The 23,571-nt window shown below is 42.3% G+C and overlaps 1 protein-coding gene across 5 annotated transcripts in view; it reads left to right on the top strand.

The window, feature by feature from the left end:
• svep1 (sushi, von Willebrand factor type A, EGF and pentraxin domain containing 1) overlaps positions 1–23,571 on the top strand; it is a 99,850-nt gene that overhangs the window by 72,667 nt on the left and 3,612 nt on the right. For 3 of the 5 annotated variants that reach the window (XM_044022691.1, XM_044022689.1, XM_044022694.1), the window contains 33 exons: positions 208–313; positions 415–618; positions 810–1,043; positions 1,151–1,312; positions 1,479–1,640; positions 1,787–1,948; positions 2,292–2,380; positions 3,030–3,126; positions 3,669–3,782; positions 4,321–4,434; positions 5,111–5,312; positions 5,728–5,885; positions 6,462–6,660; positions 6,840–7,015; positions 7,184–7,308; positions 7,685–7,814; positions 8,112–8,282; positions 8,612–8,785; positions 8,903–9,022; positions 9,124–9,300; positions 10,791–10,875; positions 11,033–11,224; positions 11,352–11,519; positions 12,085–12,751; positions 13,341–16,057; positions 16,146–16,380; positions 16,743–16,898; positions 17,438–17,501; positions 18,290–18,463; positions 18,656–18,832; positions 19,605–19,787; positions 22,065–22,235; positions 23,466–23,561. In XM_044022691.1, the coding sequence (XP_043878626.1) occupies positions 208–313; positions 415–618; positions 810–1,043; positions 1,151–1,312; positions 1,479–1,640; positions 1,787–1,948; positions 2,292–2,380; positions 3,030–3,126; positions 3,669–3,782; positions 4,321–4,434; positions 5,111–5,312; positions 5,728–5,885; positions 6,462–6,660; positions 6,840–7,015; positions 7,184–7,308; positions 7,685–7,814; positions 8,112–8,282; positions 8,612–8,785; positions 8,903–9,022; positions 9,124–9,300; positions 10,791–10,875; positions 11,033–11,224; positions 11,352–11,519; positions 12,085–12,751; positions 13,341–16,057; positions 16,146–16,380; positions 16,743–16,898; positions 17,438–17,501; positions 18,290–18,463; positions 18,656–18,832; positions 19,605–19,787; positions 22,065–22,235; positions 23,466–23,561 (8,161 nt within the window). The remainder of the gene's footprint in view (positions 1–207; positions 314–414; positions 619–809; positions 1,044–1,150; positions 1,313–1,478; positions 1,641–1,786; positions 1,949–2,291; positions 2,381–3,029; positions 3,127–3,668; positions 3,783–4,320; positions 4,435–5,110; positions 5,313–5,727; positions 5,886–6,461; positions 6,661–6,839; positions 7,016–7,183; positions 7,309–7,684; positions 7,815–8,111; positions 8,283–8,611; positions 8,786–8,902; positions 9,023–9,123; positions 9,301–10,790; positions 10,876–11,032; positions 11,225–11,351; positions 11,520–12,084; positions 12,752–13,340; positions 16,058–16,145; positions 16,381–16,742; positions 16,899–17,437; positions 17,502–18,289; positions 18,464–18,655; positions 18,833–19,604; positions 19,788–22,064; positions 22,236–23,465; positions 23,562–23,571) is intronic. The other 2 variants (XM_044022690.1, XM_044022693.1) reach the window with 2 other exon arrangements.

Here is a 23,571-nt window from a genome sequence, read left to right as displayed (position 1 = left end):
AATGGTTCGTCCATTCAAGGTGCTTTAGAAAAATGGCGGGGGAGGATGGTCCTCTCCTTAAGCCAAGGCCCTTGCCTGAAGTTCATATCATGGATATTATATTTATTTTGTGATTAAAACACTTCTAAATGTTACAAAATGGACCTCTAAATGAAGTAATAAATAATAAATATAACAAGTGCAACACCGTTTTTGTCTTCTCTACAGCTTCCCAACATTTGTAGCAGTGATGACGTCACCTGCAAGCTGGAGGTGACATCACAGGGTCACTGTCTCGAGTACAACTATGACTATGACAATGGGTTTTCTATTAGTAAGATCTACATGCACAAATACACCCTCACTAATGACAATTTTTATAGAACCTTCTTATTAGCTCATTGTTCCTTCATCTTCTTGTCTCGTATTCATCAGCACCAGGGGGTTGGGGCAACAGCTGGAGTCCTCAAGGTTCTCAGGACTATGCCTACTTTGAGTCAGGCTTCGCCACAGGCACGCGGCAGCTCGCTAACAGGCAGCAAGACAGCAGCAAGAAAGTACACCACCGCACCAAGAGGCACCGAAAAATCCGAGGCCCCACCAGAGACCAGAAGATCCAGATCTTTTTCAACATCACAGGTAAAATAAACATGATTTTATTTGTCTTTCTGGATCTTTGCAGCACTGGGAATACATGTTTTATACTATGATCTGAATATTCATTTAAAACTGGACTAACTTATGATGATGTACTCTATACAACACACAACCGTTTGTATAAAACATGTGTTTTTGATTATCAGTCGTCTAAACTTTGTCCATACTCCCAGCAAGCATCCCTCTGCCCCTGTCGAGGAACGACTCAATAGAGGTGGCCAATCAGAAGAGGCTCCTGCGGACCTTAGAGCAACTGACCAACCGACTGAAGCGAACACTGGCCAAGCAGCCGCTGTCCAGTTTCCATGTGTCCTCTGAGATGATCGTGGCCGATCCGAAATCTCTGGAGAGCAAGAGGGCGTCTCTGTATTGCAGGCCCGGCTCAGTGCTTAAAGGCCGGATGTGTGGTGAGTGTGTGGACAATATTTTTTATTATTTTATTAATAATTGTATTATTAGTCATTTTGAATTTGTAATATTTCCATGAAGTTACTTATTGTAAGTTCTCTCACAGTCCTATGTCCGGTGGGAACTTACTTCTCTCTGGAGTTTAATGAGTGTGAGAGCTGCTGGCTGGGCTCCTACCAGGACCAGGAGGGTCAACTGGAGTGCAAGTCTTGTCCTGAAGGAACCTCCACAGCTTATCTTCACTCTCGCAGTGTGGCTGAATGTAAAGGTATGAAGCATGTGTATATGGAGGGTCCAACCTCAGGTTTATTGTAGGACAATTTATAGTCTTGGGTGCCTGTACTTGTACTGTGAAATCAGAAGCAGACTAGATTAATGATAGTAATTCACAAATGGAGCTTATTTTTAATGTATTCTTTTGTATCTGATTGCAGGGCAGTGTAAACCTGGTAGTCATTCTCTGAATGGTCTGGAGATCTGCGAGTCTTGCCCACTGGGACACTTCCAGTCGGGTTTTGGTGCCAGGGAGTGTCTGGTTTGTCCTGATGACACGTCCACTGTCACAAGAGGAGCAGTTGATGATGCAGAGTGTGGAGGTAATGCAGTCTGACTAGACACTCCGCATAATGTTCCGTTACTGTCCTTACTTATTTAATCTATCATTTAAAAAAAAAAGGTCATTCTGCACATTTTCTTTCACCTTAATTCATATCTTTCGCTCTTTTTTATGCTTCCCTTGCAGTCCCCTGTTCAGCAGGTCATTTCTCTCGCACTGGTCTGGTCCCATGTTACCCTTGTCCTAGAGATTACTACCAGCCTGAACATGGCCGCTCCTACTGCCTCTCCTGCCCCTTCTATGGAACCACAACTGTTACTGGAGCAACCACCATTCAGCACTGCTCCAGTGAGTGCCCCACATTAGAAAAGCTCATTTTATTTCCTTTCCAAAACCAACAAAAATGCACAGACTGCAGAATCTGTCCCTAAAATTTGCTGCCACTTCTCCAGTTGTGTGGTGCCAGATCTGGATTGAGAGGGAAAGAAAGTAACACAAACAGAATGAAAATGAATATCACTGCACATTATAAGTGTGTCAATCATCAGTGTTTAAAACACAATTTTCAATAAGACTATAGACTTCTGTCCAGCTGGATCACAACGGTCTGTCAGTGTGGAAGCAAAGGGAAAGATCCTTGTTGATTTTTCCCCTCTGACATGTGTTTGCTTACATTGTCTGTCATTGTCAGGTTTTGGCTCCAGTTTTCTTCCAAAAGAGGAGAGTGTAACAGCAGCTCCCGAGGTGGAGCCCAATGAAGACTACCAAGCAAGCAGTCAAGTTAGTACTGTTAATACTGTCATATACAAAAGGCAAATTGGCCTCAGCTACTTTTTCATGCAGAGGACAGCAATTCCTCATAATGTCTGATTTATCTATTACCCCCACTTAATTGTAACATTATTATTATTGTTATTATTTAGTAGTAATTTGGCACCTTTTCTACTAGATTTATTGATTACCCAGTATGGTTGGGTATCTTTTATATTTTTTCTCAATTCAAATTCTGCTTATCATTTCCAGTTATTTTCTTTTAGCATTAAGTCATGTTAAAATGATGGATAAGGAAATATGTAATAAATAAAACTTATTCACAACATGTACCTCTATGTTATAGATGTGCAGAGCAATTAACTCAACAGCTCCATTTGAAGAAAAATCATCATATCAGCCTTTTTTAATATTACACAGGATCTTGTTACAGGTCAAACCTGTCCCTTTTAAGAGCATCATTTGATATGATTAATCTGGTTCCTCATTCCATATATATATATATATATACATACAACATTTTGCCACTAAACATTTCTACAGTTAATACATTTCAATTTCAACTCTTTCTTTTCATATATTATCAACAAATGACCCCAAACTAAATATCTCCAAGCTGAGGTCTATGTATGTAAATGTATGATCCGATTAACTTTAGGTCTTCCACGAGTGCTTCCTGAATCCATGTCAGAATAAAGGAACATGTGAGGAAGTCGGGGCTGGATATGTTTGCACCTGCACACCTGGGTTCACAGGTAAACCAGTCAGACTTTTACCATGTCAGGTTATCAAGCAATTCACACATACATGCATCATGTTACCTGTGATGTTTCAGTGTCAAGTGAGAAGCATGTGAGAGCATCTTGACACAAAATTACTTGAAATTATACATATCAGAAACTCTGTATGACGGCAGTGATTTAAAGTTAATATTGGTTGGGATTTTATTTTTAGCAGGTCATTGTGAAAAGTGTTCATTGCTTCTGAACCATGAGATGGTTTTTGTATGAAACATGCTATTGTAAACTGTAATTTATTGTATTTTTGGAAACTGGGATTTGGATTTGTTTTCCTATCTATTACTTACATCTTGCTTCTTTTTATTCTTGTATTATACTTCAAAATGATTGAGACACTTCCATCCTACATGTATTTGTTATTCACATTTTATTCTTGAAATCACGTTCACTGTCATCAGCTGTCTTGCATTTGTTTCAAAATCTTTGTCACGGTTGTGTTGTATGTGGCTTTGTTGTGATAAGTGCTTCATGGAGCTACTGATATTTCTCTCTCTCAGGTGCCAAGTGTGAAGTCGACATTGATGAGTGTGACTCTGCTCCATGCCAGAATGGAGGCCTGTGCAAGGATGGGATGGGAGACTTCCAGTGTCAGTGCAAACCAGGATTTGTAGGTATGGAATAAGATTGGTATTGTATTTGTATTTTATTAAGAGTGAATGGTACAGTACAATACTTCAATGATTTGTGGCTTACTTAATAGCCATAGGAATCTATCTGGGGTAAAATCCCAGAGTTGTTTTTCTGAAGCAGACGTGTTTCCTTCACCTCTTTTGGGATGCTGTGACAAGAAGCTGTAAAGCACTGGGCTTTATTTTTATGGTTTGTAATGTCTCCAGTATGTCTCAGCCCACATTAAAAGATTATAAACAGACTTCTCAATCATAATAATAATAACAAAAACAACAAGCAGACTATTCAAAACATTAAAACCAAGAAATGAAGGAAATAAAAATAAACTTGAATGAACTTGAGAAAATCATCTGGGGAACTTTTGGAATTCAATTATGGGAGAAATATGTTGAGGTTGCAGTCTTTGAGCCAAGATGGGAATATTTTCTTTATGGTACACCACAGATTTTTATAAGAGTCATATGTGTAATTCATTTGTACTTAAACATATTACATTATTTTCTTTTCTGTTTGTCTCAGGCTTTCTATGTGAGGCTGAGGTGAATGAGTGTATGTCCTCCCCTTGCCTAAATGAAGGCGTTTGTGTGGACGAGGTCAACAAGTTCACCTGCAGTTGTGCTGGAGGCTACACAGGTTGGAAAACAAGATGATGTTACCCTGTTAAGGTCCAGTGTTTAACATTTAGGAGGGTTTATTGGCAGAAATGGTATATACCAGCCTTAAGTATGTTTGTGGTATAAGTGTATCATAGCTTTAAGGTAATCTTTTGGGGGTTTTCATAACCTTAGTATAAACCTTTAATATGTACTGTAGGCAAGGGCTTTGCTTTATGGAAGTCACCATCTGCATTTTGTAGCAGAAGTGTATTACAAAAATGAAAATAAATGGCTCCTCTCACATTAACCAGATGCATAAACAAACAAAATAGAATAATGATAATGATGAGAAAGTGGAAGTGTTGAGCAGTTACATCCTTTCTGGTTTGTCAAGGTCTACTCTTTTTTATCACACTTCTCAGTCACACCATTAGATGCCACTAGTTCTCATTAACTCTTAAACACTGGACCTTGAATTCTGAATGCCAGCTTGATAGTTGACTGTCCTCAGTAAGTTAAATTGTTTGACCTAACTTGAGATAACCATATGGATTACTAGACTATTGCATGTAGATAGTAATAATACTTAATAGGTCATCTATTAACCATACTTTTGTTATGCTTACTGTATATTCTGTTACGGCAACTTTATATATTATATGGAATATTTCTTATTCTTTTTTTCCCCACATAACTTTTTCACATATCCACAGGATCCCGTTGCGAGCTGGAAATAAACGAGTGTCTTTCCAATCCTTGTCTGAACGGAGGTGTGTGTGAGGACATGACAGGTGGTTACATCTGTACTTGTGCTGCTGGCTTCTCGGGGGATCGCTGCGAGGTCAACATTGATGAATGTTACAGCGCCCCCTGTCTAAATGGAGGCACGTGTCTGGATGCTGTGAATAATTTCAGGTAATAAAAATTCTAACTGAAAGATGCAGCTCTTCATAGAGACTAATATATTATACACATGAAATACAAATGACCAAAAGCAAATTAGTACAACAGTTGAATAATGTACAGCTAAAAACAAAAAAGTAAAGGAATTAGCAGTAAAATTAACTGACTTTAATAAAAACCTGGATTATAGTCTGAATGAATGATATTTTGGTTTGTTTCCTAATGTGTGCCTATCATCTACTGGTGTGTGTTAACATTTGTAATGATCCCTGTAACCTGCTAATGGTTAGCAACCCACAAGTGTGCAGGATCCTCAAGTAATAGTTTACATAATGTTGTATGCATTAAAAAAACGATACGTGAACAACAACAGTGAGAATACGGCATTTATGTGTTCTGGTTTGTTTACCTGTTTGTCCTCTCCCAGGTGTCAGTGTGTGGTGGGTTACCGGGGCCGTCTATGTGAGGTGGATGTGGATGAGTGCGATCCTAACCCCTGTGTGAACGGAGCCAGCTGCCTGGACGGTCTCGGGTTGTACACTTGCCGCTGCCTCCCTGGGTTCAACGGAACCAGGTGTGAGACAGGTACTATAGGACAGATGACACATCATTATGGGAAGGATAGAGAAGACAATCTGTCAGTCACACCCTGAAATTTCCTTTTAAGAACAGCTTGCAAGTACATTATTCATTGCCATCCACTGAATGAACATGGATATGTCTCAATGGATGAGGGTTTTAGTATTTATTGTCTGTTACATTCAAACCATTGTCAAATGGATTCACAAAATGCGGATTAAGTCGATGAGTTCCTCTGTGTTTCTCAGTAAAGCAGTGTTTAGATCTTGATTTGTTTAATACCAAGCTAGATGGAGCCAATAGCAACATTGTGGTAGTAAAGTCATGAGATGGAATGAGATTGACAGAATAAAACCTTGTTCGGCCAAATTCTGCTGCTGCTGCTGCTGTACACACACACAGGTCGGATATAGTTTTGCCTGTTTCTAACGACATTAACAAATAATCAACATCAACAAAATTGACTCAAGTAATTTCTTATTAAAAAGAAAGCAATTATCTGCAATGAATGGATTATTTGAAAATAGAATTGTTTTGAGTGCACACTGATTCTATTTATTATTTCCTGTACTGTCCTACCAGAGATGTCCTCTGCTTTCAACCTGGACTTTGAGGTGTCGGGTATTCATGGGTATGTGATGATGGACGGAGTGATGCCGGCGCTGACAGAGATCACCTGCACGTTTTGGATGAGGTCGTTAGACACCATTAATTATGGCACACCTGTCTCCTATGCCGTGGATGGCAGCGACAATGCTTTCCTACTCATAGATTATAATGGGTCAGTGATATACCAGGAGATGAGAGAGTATAAATGCACATACATGTATTTAGTGTAGTGCATGATGTTTTCTAATTTTCCTTGCATTGTATATTTTCCCTTACCTTGTCCCTCCTTTCTGCTACATGAATTTCTCTCCATCATATTCTCCTTCTTCCCATTGGTTCCCCTACTGACAGGTGGGTGCTGTATGTGAATGGGAAGGAGCGCATCACCGACTGTCCTGCAGTGAACACGGGTCACTGGTACCACATCGGCGTTTCCTGGAGAAGCTGGGATGGCGACTGGAGAATCTACATCAATGGGAAGCCCTCAGACGGAGGCAAAGGCCTGTCAGTTGGCACCACTATCCCAGGTGTAGTGCTATCCTCGACCTGGTTAACTGTCCACAAATTATTCTTAGTTTTTATATTTGGTAAAATATATCAGATTCTGATGTCAGACAAACAATAAACTAGTAGACAGAAGGATAAATGTACTCAATGAGCAGTGTTTAATCGTGGATCTTGTCCCTGTCTTGCAGGTGGTGGGGTGCTGGTATTGGGTCAGGACCAAGACCAGAGGGGTGAGGGCTTCAACCCTGTTGAATCCTTTGTTGGGTCCATGAGTCAACTCAATATCTGGGATCGTGTCCTGACGCCACAGCAGGTAAACACAAGATAACCACCAGTGAATTTAAAGCTTATATGCATAATTTAGATTTAGTTGAATTCATATGAACACTGCATTTTAATAATAAATAAAGTGGCACCTAGTGTGGTCCTCAGCTGCTGCTGCAACTTCAACTTGTCTATATGCACTGAGTTGCTGTCATGTGATTGGTTGATTAGATATTTGCATGAACAAACACTTGAAAGTAATCAGGTGGCTCGTGAGCTTGTACTCCAAATATGTTGTTTAAGATTGTTTATGCAAATTTGAACCCACGTCACCTTGATTAACTTAACCAGGTAATCTTACATGACACAATCATATTAGCACGAATATCAAATGTGAGTTTGACTTAATTTGTATTATTTGACAGATCAAGGTCCTGGCCAGCAGCTGTCCAGCATCCCATGTGACCCACAGAGGGAACGTCCTTGCCTGGCCAGACTTTCTCAATGGGGTAGTGGGCCGAGTCAAAGTGAACCGCAGCAGCATTTTCTGTGCTGGTAAGAAATGTAATGCATGCTCATCTCAAGTGCAAGAATATTTTTGCCATGTGGCCGTTGACTTTAGTTAAACCAACCACAAGATAAAATCTGGTAATTTGCTGATTGCACATATTTCATAGGTTTTGTTATTTGGTCTATTTTTATGGCTTAAGTAAGTGAAAAAGATATCAGTTTTGATCTTGTTCGAGATCAGTGTATATGAGATTATAATACTGTACCTATGCAGCCCTCAGACTGGGACATTATATAAGAAAGTGAAGTAACATTGCCATGGATTCCGCCCTCTTTCTTCAGACTGCCCAAAGCTGGAGAATGCATTTCCCCACATGCATGCTTCCACTGTGGAGGTGAGCCCCGGAGCTCAGGTCCAGCTGTCCTGTGACCCCGGGTTCTACCTGGTGGGGGAGCCGGTGCTGCAGTGTCAGAATAAAGGAGAGTGGAGCCATCCTCTGCCCAGCTGTGAACGTAAGACTCCTGACATGAGCTGCACTTTGATGTGCATTCCAAATGAGCAGAAACCTGATCTTGTTTTACTGATTTGTGTTGAAATCTGAAGAAATAAAAATACATAAGCCTAAATATTTACCAATTTCTATGTTTTTACTGTAAATTTGAGTGTGACATTTATATCCAATTATTTGCCTACAAATCATCATGTCTACAAAAAGTACAGATGGAAGGATTATGTACATGCGTTTATGTGCATTTTATTAAACTATTTTATTATTGTATATGAATTACTTTCTCAAACACACAAGGCCTAAGAGTTCATTTTACTATTTACTGTCCTACAGGTGTGTCCTGTGGACCTCCTCATCCTCTGGAGAATGGCTTGATTCAGGGAACAGATTTTCATTCTGGCAGTTCTGTGGTTTATCAGTGTAATGCTGGCTTTTACCTGCTGGGCGATGCCAAGGTCCACTGCACCAACAGCGGCAAGTGGGGAGGAAATTCACCCGCTTGTCTAGGTACCTAATTCTCTTAGGTTTTATTTATTTCATCGTTATATATATGGGAAATAAGTCTGTCAGAAAAAGACAAGAATACAATGTGATACATACAGAACAGTGTGTGTTTGTGTTTAGATGTGGATGAGTGTGCTCTGGGATCAGACTGTGATGACCATGCCAGCTGTCAGAACACAGATGGCTCTTACACCTGCACTTGTAATCCCCCGTACAGTGGAGATGGCAAAAACTGCACAGGTTGGGAAACTTTAAATGTCCTATTTATAGTGTTAATAACTGAAATGATAGTAAAGGTTTAAAAAAAGGATCATCTTGTTGTATGTGTATGTTCCCTCCAGAGCCAGTGAAGTGTGAGAATCCCGGGTCTCTGGAATTTGGTCACAGAAGTGGCAGCAACTTTCTGGTGGGAGGTGAGGTCGTCTTCAGCTGCGAGGACGGCTATGAGCTGATTGGCTCGTCTCAACTTTACTGCATGGACACTGGAAACTGGGACAATGGTGTGCCATACTGCAGAGGTGAGATGTTAAGTGATTGTGAAATGATTTTATAATAAATGGCCTTAAGGTATATAGCTGCCAACTGGGATAAAGGGAAAACAGATTTTATCCTATTAACAAAAGGCTCACCTAATAAATTCTACACCTGTTCAAGTCTGCAGTATTTTAAGAATATATTTGAAGCTTTATCTTTCCATTCGTCAGCCTTTTCCAGCTGGAAACTCAAGTTGGTACACCTCATTTGGTAAATGTTTGTCTGATAAGTAAATCTAAAAGATGTGTTTCAAACACTGAAGTCACAAAATAACATATTTGAACTTACTAATGGAGGCAGCAGTGCATGAAAAATACCCGTGTGCTGTGATGTAAAATCACAGATTTTCTCTGTGGACTTTGGTGTAGGGAATCACTGGTTTATTCAGCTACACAAACTTCACTTACTCGTCAGAAAAGGCTGATATTGTGAGGTTTTGTTGAATGACTTATGGTTTCCTTCAATGAGCAATTGCCTGCCTTTTTTATGCTGGAACTAGATGCAGGGGCCAGCAGGGGGCATGCAGAGCTCAGTCAGAACTGACTGTGTCAGTGCCTCATAGAACCATACTTTAAAAAACCTTAATTATCCCTTTAATCACAGTTTAGTTGTTATGCAGATGGAAAACATACAGAATAATACAATTCTCAAAGAGACTGTGTGTGTTTACACACTTTTACTGTACAATACTTTGTAAAAACACAAACATACTGTACATGTTAGTGAACATTTTTCGTCGCGCCTCATCCTTGTTGCTGTGAAGGGGTGATTATATCTACAGCTGTTTTTTTTGCCTGCCACTGCACAGCGGCCCGAAAGGAAATGACCACTGCAGCATCTCCATCTTGACTCTAAGCCATGGTCTTCCTCATAGAGAAAGAGAAACCGATTTACTCAGCAAACATAGGCTGTGCCAGTCTGTTAATGTTCAGCACACATTGGTTGTAGAACATCATAGTGAACGTGAAATTTATTTCACTTCTATTTATTCTTTCCACAATCAAAAGATTAAAGGTTCTGCCAAAGTGTTAAGCATAATTTAGATTTTGGTAAAAAAAAAAAAAAGAATGGCTCGAAGCATTAGACCGACACTGGAAAACTGAACAGAGTCCAAAGAAATGTGACAGAGACATTGGTTAAATATTTACTCTAGTGATAGTGATTTTATTGATGTACTAAATGACCAAAGGAGAATTCCCAAGAAAGATCAAACAAAGAATGGACAAGCTAGCAGTCGAAGCCGCACAGAAATGATCGGCTGTCATGACAACAAGTACTTTTATAGCCACACATTGAATACTCAGCTAATATCTGAGTAATCCTCACAAAATGACAAACTACATTGAGTGTGTTAATATGTATGGAGCTTATTTACGCTAGAGATGAGAGTAGCTTCGCTTTCATTCTTTATTTTTGGTCATTTTTAGTTGTCAGTGAAATCTGCATTCCTTAATGAGTTTGTTTATGTTTACAGCTCTCTCCTGCCCCACACCAACTGTGCCAGAGAACTCCATGATGAAGGGCGACAACTTCACTTATGGCAGCAAGGTGACTTTCAGGTATCATTTGCATCCCCCTACCACACAATGTTGTCATGATGACAGTTAAAAGTAAACACTTTGATAGTTAAAGCCATTAAAACTGAGCAATAGAAACATTAAGTGTTAAGTTTATTGTTTTAACATCTGCATCTAACTCTGTTTTCATCCGTCTCAGCTGTAAGAAGGGCTTCCTGCCTGAGATCCCATATGACTTTCAGTGTCTCGCTAGTCAGAGATGGAGTGGGACTCCACCTGTCTGTCACCCACAGACCTGTGGCAGCCCTCCAACTGTTGAGAATGCTGACTACAACCTCGTCACAAACACATACCTGTCCACTGTCAAGTACACCTGCTCTAAGGGATACAGGTACGGATCAGTTACCACCAGCTGCACTGTTGCATATATATATACAATTAGTCATCTACAAATCTTTGTGACACTATAATTGCACGTGTGTGTTTGTGTAATGACTTCAAGTTATATTGATGCAAAGATCGCAGGGCTCCATGGAAGTAGTTTGTGAAGCATCCGGGGACTGGAGCAGGCCTTTCCCCCGCTGTGTGAACATCCTGTGCGTTGAACCTCCAGCCTTGAGAGATGCTGTGACTGTAGGAGAGAACTATGAACTGGGAAACAAGGTGCACTATGTCTGCAAGGAAGGGTAAATGTGGTTGACGTCTTCTCTGTTAATATGCTGTTAATGTATCAGTTGAAAGTGTGAAAAATGTTAAAACTCATTTTTGATGAATGCCTGAGAAGCAATTTGACTGGCAGTTGACACCACTGATGCTGTATATTTGGAAATATTCCACAGTCCATTGCAATCGATTTAGCAATAGTCAGTCACATGGACACTCAGGTTACACCTAAATGCCTGGTTTTGCCATTAACTTGATTGCACCAAGATTTTATTTGATTATATTATTTATTTACTTTACTCTGTTAGTGCACAAATTCCTTACTGCAGAAAGAGAACAAAAAGAGAACACAATGGGGCAGTGTCTTTTCATCTGCTTCCATACATTTTTGGCAAAAGCTTAGAAATCATACTTGCTGTATTAGAATTTAGAATAACTTTGGGACATACAACACCTAAATATAAAATATGAAAAATAAAGAGGGGTATATTATACAGTTTCAGTTGTCTAATGAACATTAATAGTATAAGATCATTTAATAGTGCTGCATCTTCATTTTATTAATTTTGTAATCTTCTTCATGTGCAGCTACACTCTGATTGGCCCAGAGACCAGGGAATGTTTGCCAAGTGGCGAATGGAGTGAAAGCTCTGCCCAGTGTGTCCCTCGCTCTTGTGGCCCCCCACCTGCCATTGACCATGCAGAGCCCTATGAGAGTCACCAGCTGTTTGGGGACACTGCTAACTACTACTGCACTGACGGCTTCACTGCCAGCAACAATTCCAAGATGGTGTGTAATGCTCATGGTGTGTGGGCGCCTCCTGATGGCATGGAGGCCCCTCGCTGCATTGCAAACTTTTGCTTGCGTCCTCCCGAGCTGCACCATGCAATCCTAGACTCCATCAACAAACCCAAATATGCCAGCAACTCTGAAGTGAGCTATAAATGTGAAGAGGGATTCATGCTCAACACTACAGCCACACTGAGATGTTTAATGGGAGGGGAGTGGGAGCCTTCGCCATATGATATTGGCTGTGTGCCTGTAAGGTGCTCCAAGCCTGACAGCATTGACAGGGGCTACATCAGCGGGACAAACTACAGTTTTGGAGCTGTGGTGGCGTACAGCTGCTTCGCAGGCTTCCTGATCAGAGGGGAGAAGAGGAGGACCTGTAAGGCCAATGGGGAATGGGGAGGAGCTCTCCCTATCTGTGTACCTGTGTCCTGCTCCACCCCTCCTCCACTCAAGAATGGACAGGTTAGCCACAAACACCACATCAATGGAGTAAAACAAAACATTAAACAAACAAGGTAAAATTCAAACACCATAAGCAAAGTACCATCCTAAGGAACATCAAATGCATTACACCATCACAGGTTTAAAATGCATCATCATTAAAGGACGGAGAGAAAAGTGTGCAGTTGTTTTTCTGTGGCATAGACAAACACAAAGAGTTAAGCTACAGTTAGAAAGCGGCGACGATATTCACAGTTTAAGGAACGATTGTCGTTCAGGTCAAGTGGGATTCAGAGTCAGGTTCGGATTTGTAGCCGTCAATCCAGTCAGGAGGAGGAAATAAGTCAGGGAACTCATAATTGGGAAGGGTAGAATAATTCATCATTTGGTGGGAGACACTTATCAGTTGCATGAACAACAAGTCCTCTAACACATGGAACAATACAACAACCATACAAAGCCAAAATAGCAACACCTACAATGACACCAGCTAAGAGAAAGAGAGCTTTCCACTTACCGAAAACAGAATCAAACCACTCCACATACTGTATATTGATATTTTAATGTTTCTTATATGATAAACTATATCCTTGTGTTTGTCCCCTTCTAGATAAAAGGTCGATTCACCTTCAACAGCAAGGTGATGTATGCCTGTAATCCTGGCTACAGACTGGTTGGTCGTCCAGATCGAGTTTGTCAAGCCAATCGGCAGTGGTCCAACAGCGACCCTCCCACCTGTGTCCTTTTGACCTGTGACCCTCCTCCCAATGTCACGCATGGATATTACCGGGGCTCGGACTTCCAGGTGGGCCGAAAAGTGGAGTATGTTTGTGATGAGGGTTACGAGCTGGTCGGAGATTCTATCTGGACCTGTCTGAAATACGGTCGGTGGGATAAGACGAGGCGTCCACGCTGCTCACCTGTGCAGTGTCCAGAGCCGCCGCTGGAAGAGAACCACCTGGTCCTGAAGGGCCTGGACTCTGAATCTGGAACTGTGGAGTTATCCTGTGAGGATGGCTACGTCCTCGAGGGTGCACGGATTCTTCGCTGCACACCATCCCAGGAGTGGAATGACACCTTTCCAGTGTGTAAGCAAGTGTTTTGTGGCTCACTTCCCGAAGTGTCTTTTGGAGGGACTCCCTTGTCTTCTTCCCCGTTCCCTTTTGGCTCAGTGGTGACCTACACATGCATGGATGGCTTTGCTTTACGGAAAGAGGGCTCTGTATCCTGTCTAGCAAATGGCCAGTGGAGTAATCCTTACCCAGAGTGTATCCCTGTTGAATGCCCTCAGCCTGTGGAAATTTCTAATGGTATTGTTGATGTCCAGGGTCTGATGTACCTCAGCAAAGCCCTGTACAGTTGTAGGACTGGATATAATTTGGTGGGTAACTCCACTGTCCTCTGTGGAGAAAAGGGACTTTGGATCGGTGGGGTCCCATCTTGCCGTCCAATTGAATGCCCCATCCCTAAACAGATAGTCAGTGGAAAGGTGGTTTACACAAAACTCCAGTTTGGTCACAGTGCCTCTTACTCCTGTCGTCGTGGTTACCGACTTCAAGGCCCAGAGACTCTCAAGTGTCTGGCAAGTGGGGAATGGGACTCCGAGCCACCTGTTTGCATCCAGATATCTTGCACGCCCCCGCAGCCTATTGAAAATGGTTTTGTAGAAGGTCAGGATCACAGTTTTGGAGTCACTATTTTCTACAGCTGTTTTCCTGGATTCCAGCTGGTCGGCCAAGACCACCTGACCTGTGAGGAGTTCGGCTGGTCAAGTGCTATTCCTGTCTGCGTGCTATCTGATTGTGGCCTGCCTCCTCACATCGACTTTGGAGAGTATGTTAGGGTGCAGGAGGCAGGCTCTGTTGTACCCTCTAAAGACACAGGAACATTAGCCTCGCCAGACTTGAGCTTTCTTCATGGTTCATTGATTGAATACCGTTGCCACAATGGTTATGACCTCACAAGTCCTGTCAGGTTGGTGTGTCAGGAGGATGGAGGCTGGAATGGAACAGCACCATACTGTGTCCCAGCAGAGTGTGAAACACCACCCAGTCCAGAACATGGCTGGGTGAATGTGACTGACACCTCCCTGGGCAGCATGGTCAAGTATACCTGTGAGGAGGGATATGAGCTACAGGGCGAGCCAGTGAGGCAGTGTGTGTCAGGTCGATTGTGGACTAATAAAGCCCCCGTTTGTCGGCCCATTTCCTGTGGCGACCCAGGGGCTATAGCTAATGGCACAGTTCACGGAGGATTTCTTGTGTATCCTGAAGTTCTGCACTACGAGTGTCGTCCTGGTTTTGTCCTCAAAGGAAGTGACACTATCGCGTGCCAAGCGGATGGAAAGTGGAATGGACAAAAGCCTCACTGTGAGCCACTGTCTTGTGGTCCTCCTAAACTCCCCATTGACATTACTTTCAAAGGAGAGGAGTACACCTATAATAACGAGATAGAACTGAGCTGTCGGCCTGGTTTCCTCTTACAGGGGAAATCTGTGAGTGTTTGCCAGGCTGATGGCACCTGGAGCCACGTCTCTCCTACTTGTGTACCTGCCCGCTGTGGGAAACCCCCACATATACCGAATGGGCGAGTGCTGGGATCAGAGTTTGGCCTCAATAGCAAGGTAAAGTATGAATGTGATGAAGGATACACACTAAACGGAGACTCCACACGGGTTTGTCAGTCAAATGGACTTTGGGACAAACCTGCGCCTCGCTGTGACATCATTAGTTGTGATCCACCTGAGGACATTAGCCACGGCTTCCTGAATGGCTCCAGCTTCAACTATGACGACATTGTGGAATATGTATGCTTCGATGGCTATGAGGTCCTTGGGGATCCCATCCTGCAGTGCTCTGCTCAAGGCTTCTGGATTGGCACTGTGCCTCTGTGCCGGCCCTGCATCTGTGCCCTCCCTATGTTAAAATTTGGGGTGATTCTTGGGCACAACCGCGCTTGTGGGGCCCAAGTGCAATTTCAGTGTGACGATGGCTACAGACTGCTGGGTCCTTCACAGGCCGTGTGTGAGAAGGGCGGGGTGTGGAACCCCGGGGTACCTGCGTGTGGCCGAGGAAGGTGTACTGACACCCCGCCTACAGTTCCTAATGCTGTCCTGGCAGGCAGCGCCACCTTCTTAGACACAGTGATATACAGGTGTAGGCCCGGGTATCAGTCAAAGGGATACCCTCGCCTGTCCTGTGGAAGAGACGGCAGGTGGGGGGAACCCAGGATCAGCTGTGAGCCTGTGAGTTGTGGAAAACCTCCAACTGTACCCCACGCTCATGTGGTGGGAGGCACCTTTACCTTCCCAAACCAAATCACATACAGGTAAATACTGATATCATTCATTTAACATGTATTAAAAAGTGACATTTTTATCTTTATTTACAGTATGTGTGTCCCCTTTCTTCTGCAGATGTGAGGAAGGGTATGCTCTAGCAACACAGACGGCTTCCCTCTCCTGCCAGAGTCACGGGTCATGGTCCAAGCACAGCATTCGGTGCCGTCCCTCCCCCTGCCTGCTGCCCACCAACTTCTCCATCCCCCAACTGGTAATTGCTGGGAAGGAGCTCACACCTGTTGGGGGCACCATCTCCCTCTCCTGCCCTCCTGGCTTCTACCTGCAGGGGTCACCACTGGCTGAATGTCAGGTAGGGAACATGTTGATGAATAATAAGGAAGTAAATAAATAATAGTTTCAAAACAAGATGTTTTTCTAGCTTTTTTTTTCATTGTGAAATCATGTTTCCTAGAGATGTTGATATAAAATATTTAAATCTGTTTGTACTGTTAAAACTAATTCGAAAATATTATCATAATTCTATTCCTAAAAAAATCCAAATTATGGGATAGCGATGACTCACATGAATGAATGAAACACATTCTCTCTCGCTCTACTTCGAATAAAATATGCATCACTCTGCTCGCCTCTCTCTTTTCTTCAGAACATGGCATTAAGAACTCATGAATAATATAGTTGTTTCCTGTCCTGTCTTTTGTTGTGTGTGATCAGCTGGGTGGAGGCTGGACTCCAGGCATCATGACAGTTTCCTGCAAACTGGTGATGTGTGAGAAACCCCCTTCCCTTCCTCATGGTGTCGCTGAGGGAGACAACTACAACTATGGAGACTTTGTCATGTACTCCTGCCTCCCTGGCTTTTATATGAAGGTACTACTTGTCAATAAGCCACAAAATGAACTCAGTAAATATGTCACACTAAAAAAATCTAGACATCACAATGACAAGTATAAAACAACAACATTATGAACTTGTAGATAAAGCCTAAGAAATGTGACGGTGCCACATCTCCTCTCCTGCACTCCTCTCCTCTCCTGCACTGTGCTTTTAAACTGCTGGGTGTTTGCACTGAGCTAATGGCTAACAATCAGATTACAGAGTCACATGATTTCTCTTCAGTGGTCAATAGTAATGTGCTGTTATGGAGAGAGAAAAGAATGAGCTGAGTCACTCTTCCACTGACACAATGATACACTATACTCCTCTGTTTGACTGCTCATTGAGTTTTAGAACAAAAGACTCACAGAGGCCACTGTTTGAGTTTGAAATAAAAGACAATGTATACAAAGTCAGTCTTGATTGCATTGTTTCCTGAGATTGCTGCTAATATATATAAAGTAGGCTTCCCTTTGCTGTATTTGGGTAATCTGCTTAATTTGTTTGGCTTAACACCATTCTCTTTGTCACAGGGAGACTCAATTCAGACCTGCCAGGGAGACAGGACGTGGAGTGGCACCCAGCCAGTGTGTGTTGGTAGGTTTGTGTTCACAGACTGACCTTAACCTGTCTGTTGTTGTGGTGAAATATAAAATTCTCTTTTTTCGGACTATTCTCTGTGAAGATGGTTGTGTTTCTGAAATACTCGGGCCAACAACCATGCCACATACAAAGTCAGTTAAATCACCTCTACTCTCCATTCTGATGTTTAGTTTAAACCTCAACAGCTTGTTTACATCACAACCTCTAAATATACATCTGCACAGCCACATATTTGACATGGGGACTGAGATGAACATGTCCAGTCTCTTTCTGTCGATGTCTTCTAAGTCACCTCCCGAGCAGATAGCAGCAAAGAAAATGGAACTCACAACCACAGACTGATATGTGCAACATTCTCATGCACACAGATGAACTGAGCCTACAGAGAAAAAAGAGGAAGGTTGCAACCTTGTGTGTGGACCAGTCCAACTTGTTTTTCAGGTGCACACCAAGATGGTTATAGAACTACACCACTTCACTTCAATGTCCTCACCTCGTATGCTGACAGTCTGGAGGGGGATAAGGGTTAGGGTCAAGTCTAAGTGAAAGTCTACCACCATCTCCTTGATTTTTGATGCACTCAGCCAGAGGCGGTTGGCAACAGGCCTATCTCTCAGTATGGATTGCTGGATTGTGTTACAGTAAATGCACTTGAAAAATCAAAGAACATAATCCTCACATAACCACCTGGCACATCCAGATGAGAGTAGGCCCGATGGAGCTGACTTGTCTTGCTTGTCTTACTTGTCTAACTTGTCTCACTTGTCTCACTCTCTCTTCAGCACAGACCTGTGGACCTCCACCCACTGTAATAAATGCACAGCTGCAGACAACGGGAGAGACTTACCTACAGAATGCCAGTTATGTATGTAATAGTGGAATGCAGCTGGTCGGCCCCAGGACTCTTGTCTGTCTTGCCAATGGCACATGGAGCCTGCCAGCTCCTACATGTGAAGGTATACAAGAAAACATTTTTATAAGTCAATTTGTTTGCAGCTGTCAAACGTATCATACATCACCTTCTGAGAGAAAAATGCACTACAAACAATCCATGCACAAAGCAGTAAACAGTTGATTACTGACCATAGAAAACAGAATTACAGTATAATGTATTGAGTGAAAATATTAATATTTGTTTCTAATGACAGCAGCCAGAGGCTGCATCAGCCCAAAACAGATGCTGCATGGCAAAGTGCAGGAGCACAACCTAAACACCGGGCGTGCTGTGGAGTTTCAGTGTGAAAAAGGTTACAAACTGGTGGGAGATCCTCTGGTGGTGTGTATGGGGGGCAACACCTGGAGCTCCACTTTCCCAACCTGCCAACGTGAGAAACACACACAAACACAAACACACAGTTTGAGTGTGATTTAATTTTTTTATTTATTTTTTTTGTTTTTAAATGTGGTTGTATGAAGTATTGACGCGCCGCCCTCCATGCTTGCTGTCACTGAAAACATGGCTGCCAGCCAGCTACGCCTCGTGTCCAAAATCCTAAGAATATGTCTGTCTCTTAATCTCGCAGTAAGAAAGTCCTTTTCTGGCTGGAAGCCGAGGGTTGCAAAAACCACTCACTATTCAGTGATCCCTTTAAGTGGCTTAAATCAGTGGTTCCCCACTGGCAGCCATGTTTTCAGTGAGCGCCAGTGTGTATTAGGCAGCAGGTTTGCACCGTGTCAGAACCTTAACAACAACCGCATAGAAAAGAATGTGAAGCATCCAATTAAAGAAACATGTAGGTAAGACACAGAGGAGCCTACAACTGACTGTTTCTTCATATCTGTGGCTTCCTATAATGTTTGACTCCATAACAACCAGTCATTATCACAGTTTAAACAGCTGTGCATTTGGAAAACAACACCCCCTCTTTCCTATTCTTCACATCACTGAGTTTCATGAGTCTTTGACAACAGGTTGATGAGTCAGAGTTCCCCTTACTTCTCCCTAGTTTGAATCAGAGCAGTTCTCTGGAACAGTCTGATGAACAGATAATTGTCACACTGAAAGAAAAACAAAATGTTTAAAATGAATGCAAGATATAAATCAAAACAAAACAAAAATGTTTCTAAAAATGAATCCATAATTTCTGCGCCTCACAGCCCAGTCTTGTCCAGCTCCTCCAGGCTGGAAGGAGGACAGTAGTGGAGACGGATCCCAGCAGGAGTTTCATGTCGGTCAGTCGGTGCGTGTCACCTGCCCCAAAGGTCAGCAGGTGAAAGGCAGCGGCACTATCAACTGCAGGCCGGACAAGACCTGGAGCCCCATCAGCTCTGTGTGTGAAAGTAGGTAGCATCAGGTTTACAGGTTTAAAAATGCTACTTATGTCCCTAGCATGTAATTCAAGTTGAAAAGGTAAAATTAATAAAATGTGCTGCTTTCATGCTAATAGTCAAAGTTACTTACAGACAATGTGGTACATTCACAATGAGTAATTGTGTAAAGTATAACTGCACTTTATGTCAAAGATATAGCTAAATTTTTACTTAACTATACCAACAAGCATTTATTATTGTTAGCTGTGTTTGCAGAAATATGAATTTTCCTTTCCTTTAACTTTTATACATATTAATTTTATTGTCACTCCACATAGACCTCCGATTGAACTTGTTTTTATGTGTGTGTAATTATTGCTAAATGTGTTCAAATGTTTAAATCAGACATGGCGGAAATATAATTTATAATTTCAGTATTCAAATTTCAGTCTCAAAATGCAAATGTCCGCATGATCGGCTTGTGTTGTGCCAAGTACTGATTTACCTGCACACTTTTAACATGCCTGTTGCCTGTTGTTTCCAGTCTGTCGCTGGGCTTTCATCAAGACAAAACGAGGCTGCGTTAAGCACAGCGTTGGTGCTTCACTAATTATGGGCACCTCTGCAGCTTCTATGACAACCTTTGTCTGAATGTCCTCTGATCTTTCTTATGCGCAGTTGTCCTGAATATACAACACAATGGTGCTTATGTTGCCATGGCGTTTTATTTGTATTGGCATGGGGGTTTACTCTCCTTTATGCATGTTTGCCTAACCATATCTCATTGAGTCCTGTTTTTGTGACAGATAAACCACACATAGGAACCACTGTAGACTGGGTCACATCTGGATATTTTGCATGCTGTGATTCTGGGTAATGAGGGATAGAGGAAACACTTGATTTCATGATCAACACATATCTCTCTCTCTCTCTGCTGCATAGTTGTTTGTGAGTATATACAGGGGGTAGACAAAAAAATATAAAACACCTACAATGCCACGTACTAGTTACATTTTATGAGATTAACTTTTTTGTTGAAAACAACAGAAGTTCAGCTTTGCTATATTTGGTCACTGCTAGTATTTTTGCAGTTCAGGTTCTTTGAAGTGTGATTGGTTATATGAGGTCCTGACACACACCAGCACTGGGAACCAGCCTGATAGTCGGATGCCCGCCCTCACTGAAAATATCACTTCCAGCGGGGACTCAGATTTTAGCCACTTAACAAAAGTGCTTATAGACGATCTTTTCCAACTAGATCATTACATTTGTATCCACAGGTTACAAACTTACATTTCCAGCCAAAAAAGACTGAAATGGTGAGATAAAGTGACAAATATATTCTTAAGACATTAGGTAGTACATTTCAAAGCTGATTGCTTGCCAACCTGAGACCTGGAGGCCTGCTCTCATGGTCATTAACCAGTGACGCCCACTTAAATCCACAAAATCTTGAGAATTTAGTCACCACTATATCTCACTGTCCAATTATCTATACTGGCTGGAAAGTGAAGTTTGAAAACTGCTGACTCGTCCACACCAAAGTTCATAGAGAAAATCAGTTCTTACCTCATAGGGGACACAGCACTTGCTGGTATGCTGCTGCTTTGTTGTGTCATTGAGGTAATTCCAAATAAAGGATTTTGGACTCCAAAGTCACAAAGCAACGCATTTGATGGCGGCAGCAGTGGACCAATAAAAAAATATATTTTTTTTCTATGGACCTTGGTGGCGGGAGTGAAAAAAGTAAATGGGAAGAGCAACAAACCTATTATATTATATTATAAGATATCATAGGTTTAATTAGCGGAGCGTTTTGTGAATCTGTCCCTGCTGGCAGCCACATTTTTAGTGAGGCAGAGTCTCAGACTGTTCCCTGATGACCGCAGTGCATAGTGAGCGCACACAGGATCTGCACGTCTCTGGTTGTGTCAGTAACTTGCACAACCACACTTTAAAAAAACCTGAACTATCATTTTAAGTGTTGACCAGCGAGTGGGTTGCTTCCAGAACTAAATGGTTAGAAGGAAAAACCAAATGACTAAAGAAGCAACCTCAGAAATGAAGAAAATGATCACATTTGAACTTAACCTTAGTTTCACAGTATTGTAAAGGTGTACCATTTATTGTGTCCACTCCCTGTAGGCTTTTCAACTTTCCTTTACAGAAGACACTTCTTTTCAACTGTTTGGTCCATGTTGTTAGTGTCAGAACAAAGCTGTGGTCAGGTCAGCATCAGCATTTTACAAAAGAGTTAAGTAGTATAGTAACTCGTATGTGGGTCGTTCCATCTGGGCTGTTGTACAGGGGTGTCCTGTGGTCCCCCCCTCCATGTGGCCAATGGGGTGGTGCGGGGGGCGGTGTTCCAGTTCGGGGATGTGGCAGTGTACTCGTGTTTTGGCGGATATGCCATGGAGGGCGTTGGAAGGAGCAGGTGTCTGGAGAACGGCACCTGGACGCCGCCTCCCACATGCAGAGGTAGAGAGAACACAGAGGGGACTCTGTCCTTTTCCCAGGACACTTCTGTTTCAGCCGACTCTCTCTCTCGCACATGACACCTTGTTGCTTTTTGTTTCTTTCCTGGACTCCTACTTCTCCTCTCTAATAGATGCTCTGCTCTGTGGAGGATGTAAACATTTCCTCTCTCCTGTACTGTATTGTCTCTGTCTGTGCACTCTCACATATGTGAGCATTTTCTTTTGCCTGGATCCAGTTCAGTTAAAGTGATGGTTCTTGTTTTTTGAAGTGTGGTTGTATGAAGCACTGACTTCCACCATGCAAGATCCAGCGTGAGACGCGGACGTTCTCTCTCACCAGAGAGGACATGTAGATTGTCTATGATATCTTAAGAATAGTCTGCTGTTATATCCCACTGTTAGACAGCCTTTTTCTGATGGAAACAGCGGTTTGTGATCCTCCCTCTCTGCACCAAAGTCCAACATATCTGTGTTTTGAGCTCACAGGGTCACAGGAGCTGCTGCTCTACTGCTTCCGTGTTTGTAAGGTCTGTGATATGATAAATCTGAGCGAAGATCTTCAAAACTCTAAGTCACAAAAATGACACATTTGAATTTAGGATGAAGGCAGCAGTGGATTCCCAATCTCTAGATTTTCTCTATGGACTTTGGTACATGGAGTCAGTGGTTTACAAAACTGACAAAAACATCAAATGCTCCGCTTGGACAGTGATTTCCAACAGCGAGATAAAGTGACAAACATATTCTTAAGATGTTGTAGATCTAAGCGGGCATGACTGTACGTCAGTACCTCGTGCAAAAACAGACAAAAAAGAACATACATTACAAACTTTGGTACAAATGACCAATGTGAGGATTAAATTAGTGATCGACATTCATTTTAACAGCTGCTGATATCTATACAGAAATACACACACACACACACACTCAGTGGGTCTCTGATGATGTCATGTCTATGATGAATTTGTACAAAAGAGTTTAAAATACAGTGTGCGAATGCTGCGTTTGATCTAGTGCATGAAATTGCATGGCCAAGACTTGCGGCAGAGTATCAGAAGGCTGTGGCAGAATAAATAACAGTAATTCTATCTAATTTCAGTGGGCGTGGGGTTGGACACATTCCTTTACTATTGTGTCTGTGCATGCACTAAGCATAGTGATGTTGCTTTGTGATAATATTTAACCTGATATATCTGTGTGTGTCTGTGTGTGTGCTATGTGTCTCCCTCAGCTGTGTGTTGGCTGCAGTGTCAGAATGGAGGAGTGTGTCAGAGGCCCAACACTTGCTCCTGCCCCGAGGGCTGGATGGGCCGGCTTTGTGAGGAGCGTACGTATTT

This window comes from Solea senegalensis, linkage group LG3 (genome assembly GCF_019176455.1).
Source record: "Solea senegalensis isolate Sse05_10M linkage group LG3, IFAPA_SoseM_1, whole genome shotgun sequence".
Lineage (NCBI taxonomy): Eukaryota > Metazoa > Chordata > Actinopteri > Pleuronectiformes > Soleidae > Solea > Solea senegalensis.
This window is presented reverse-complemented; position numbering and strand designations above follow the sequence as displayed.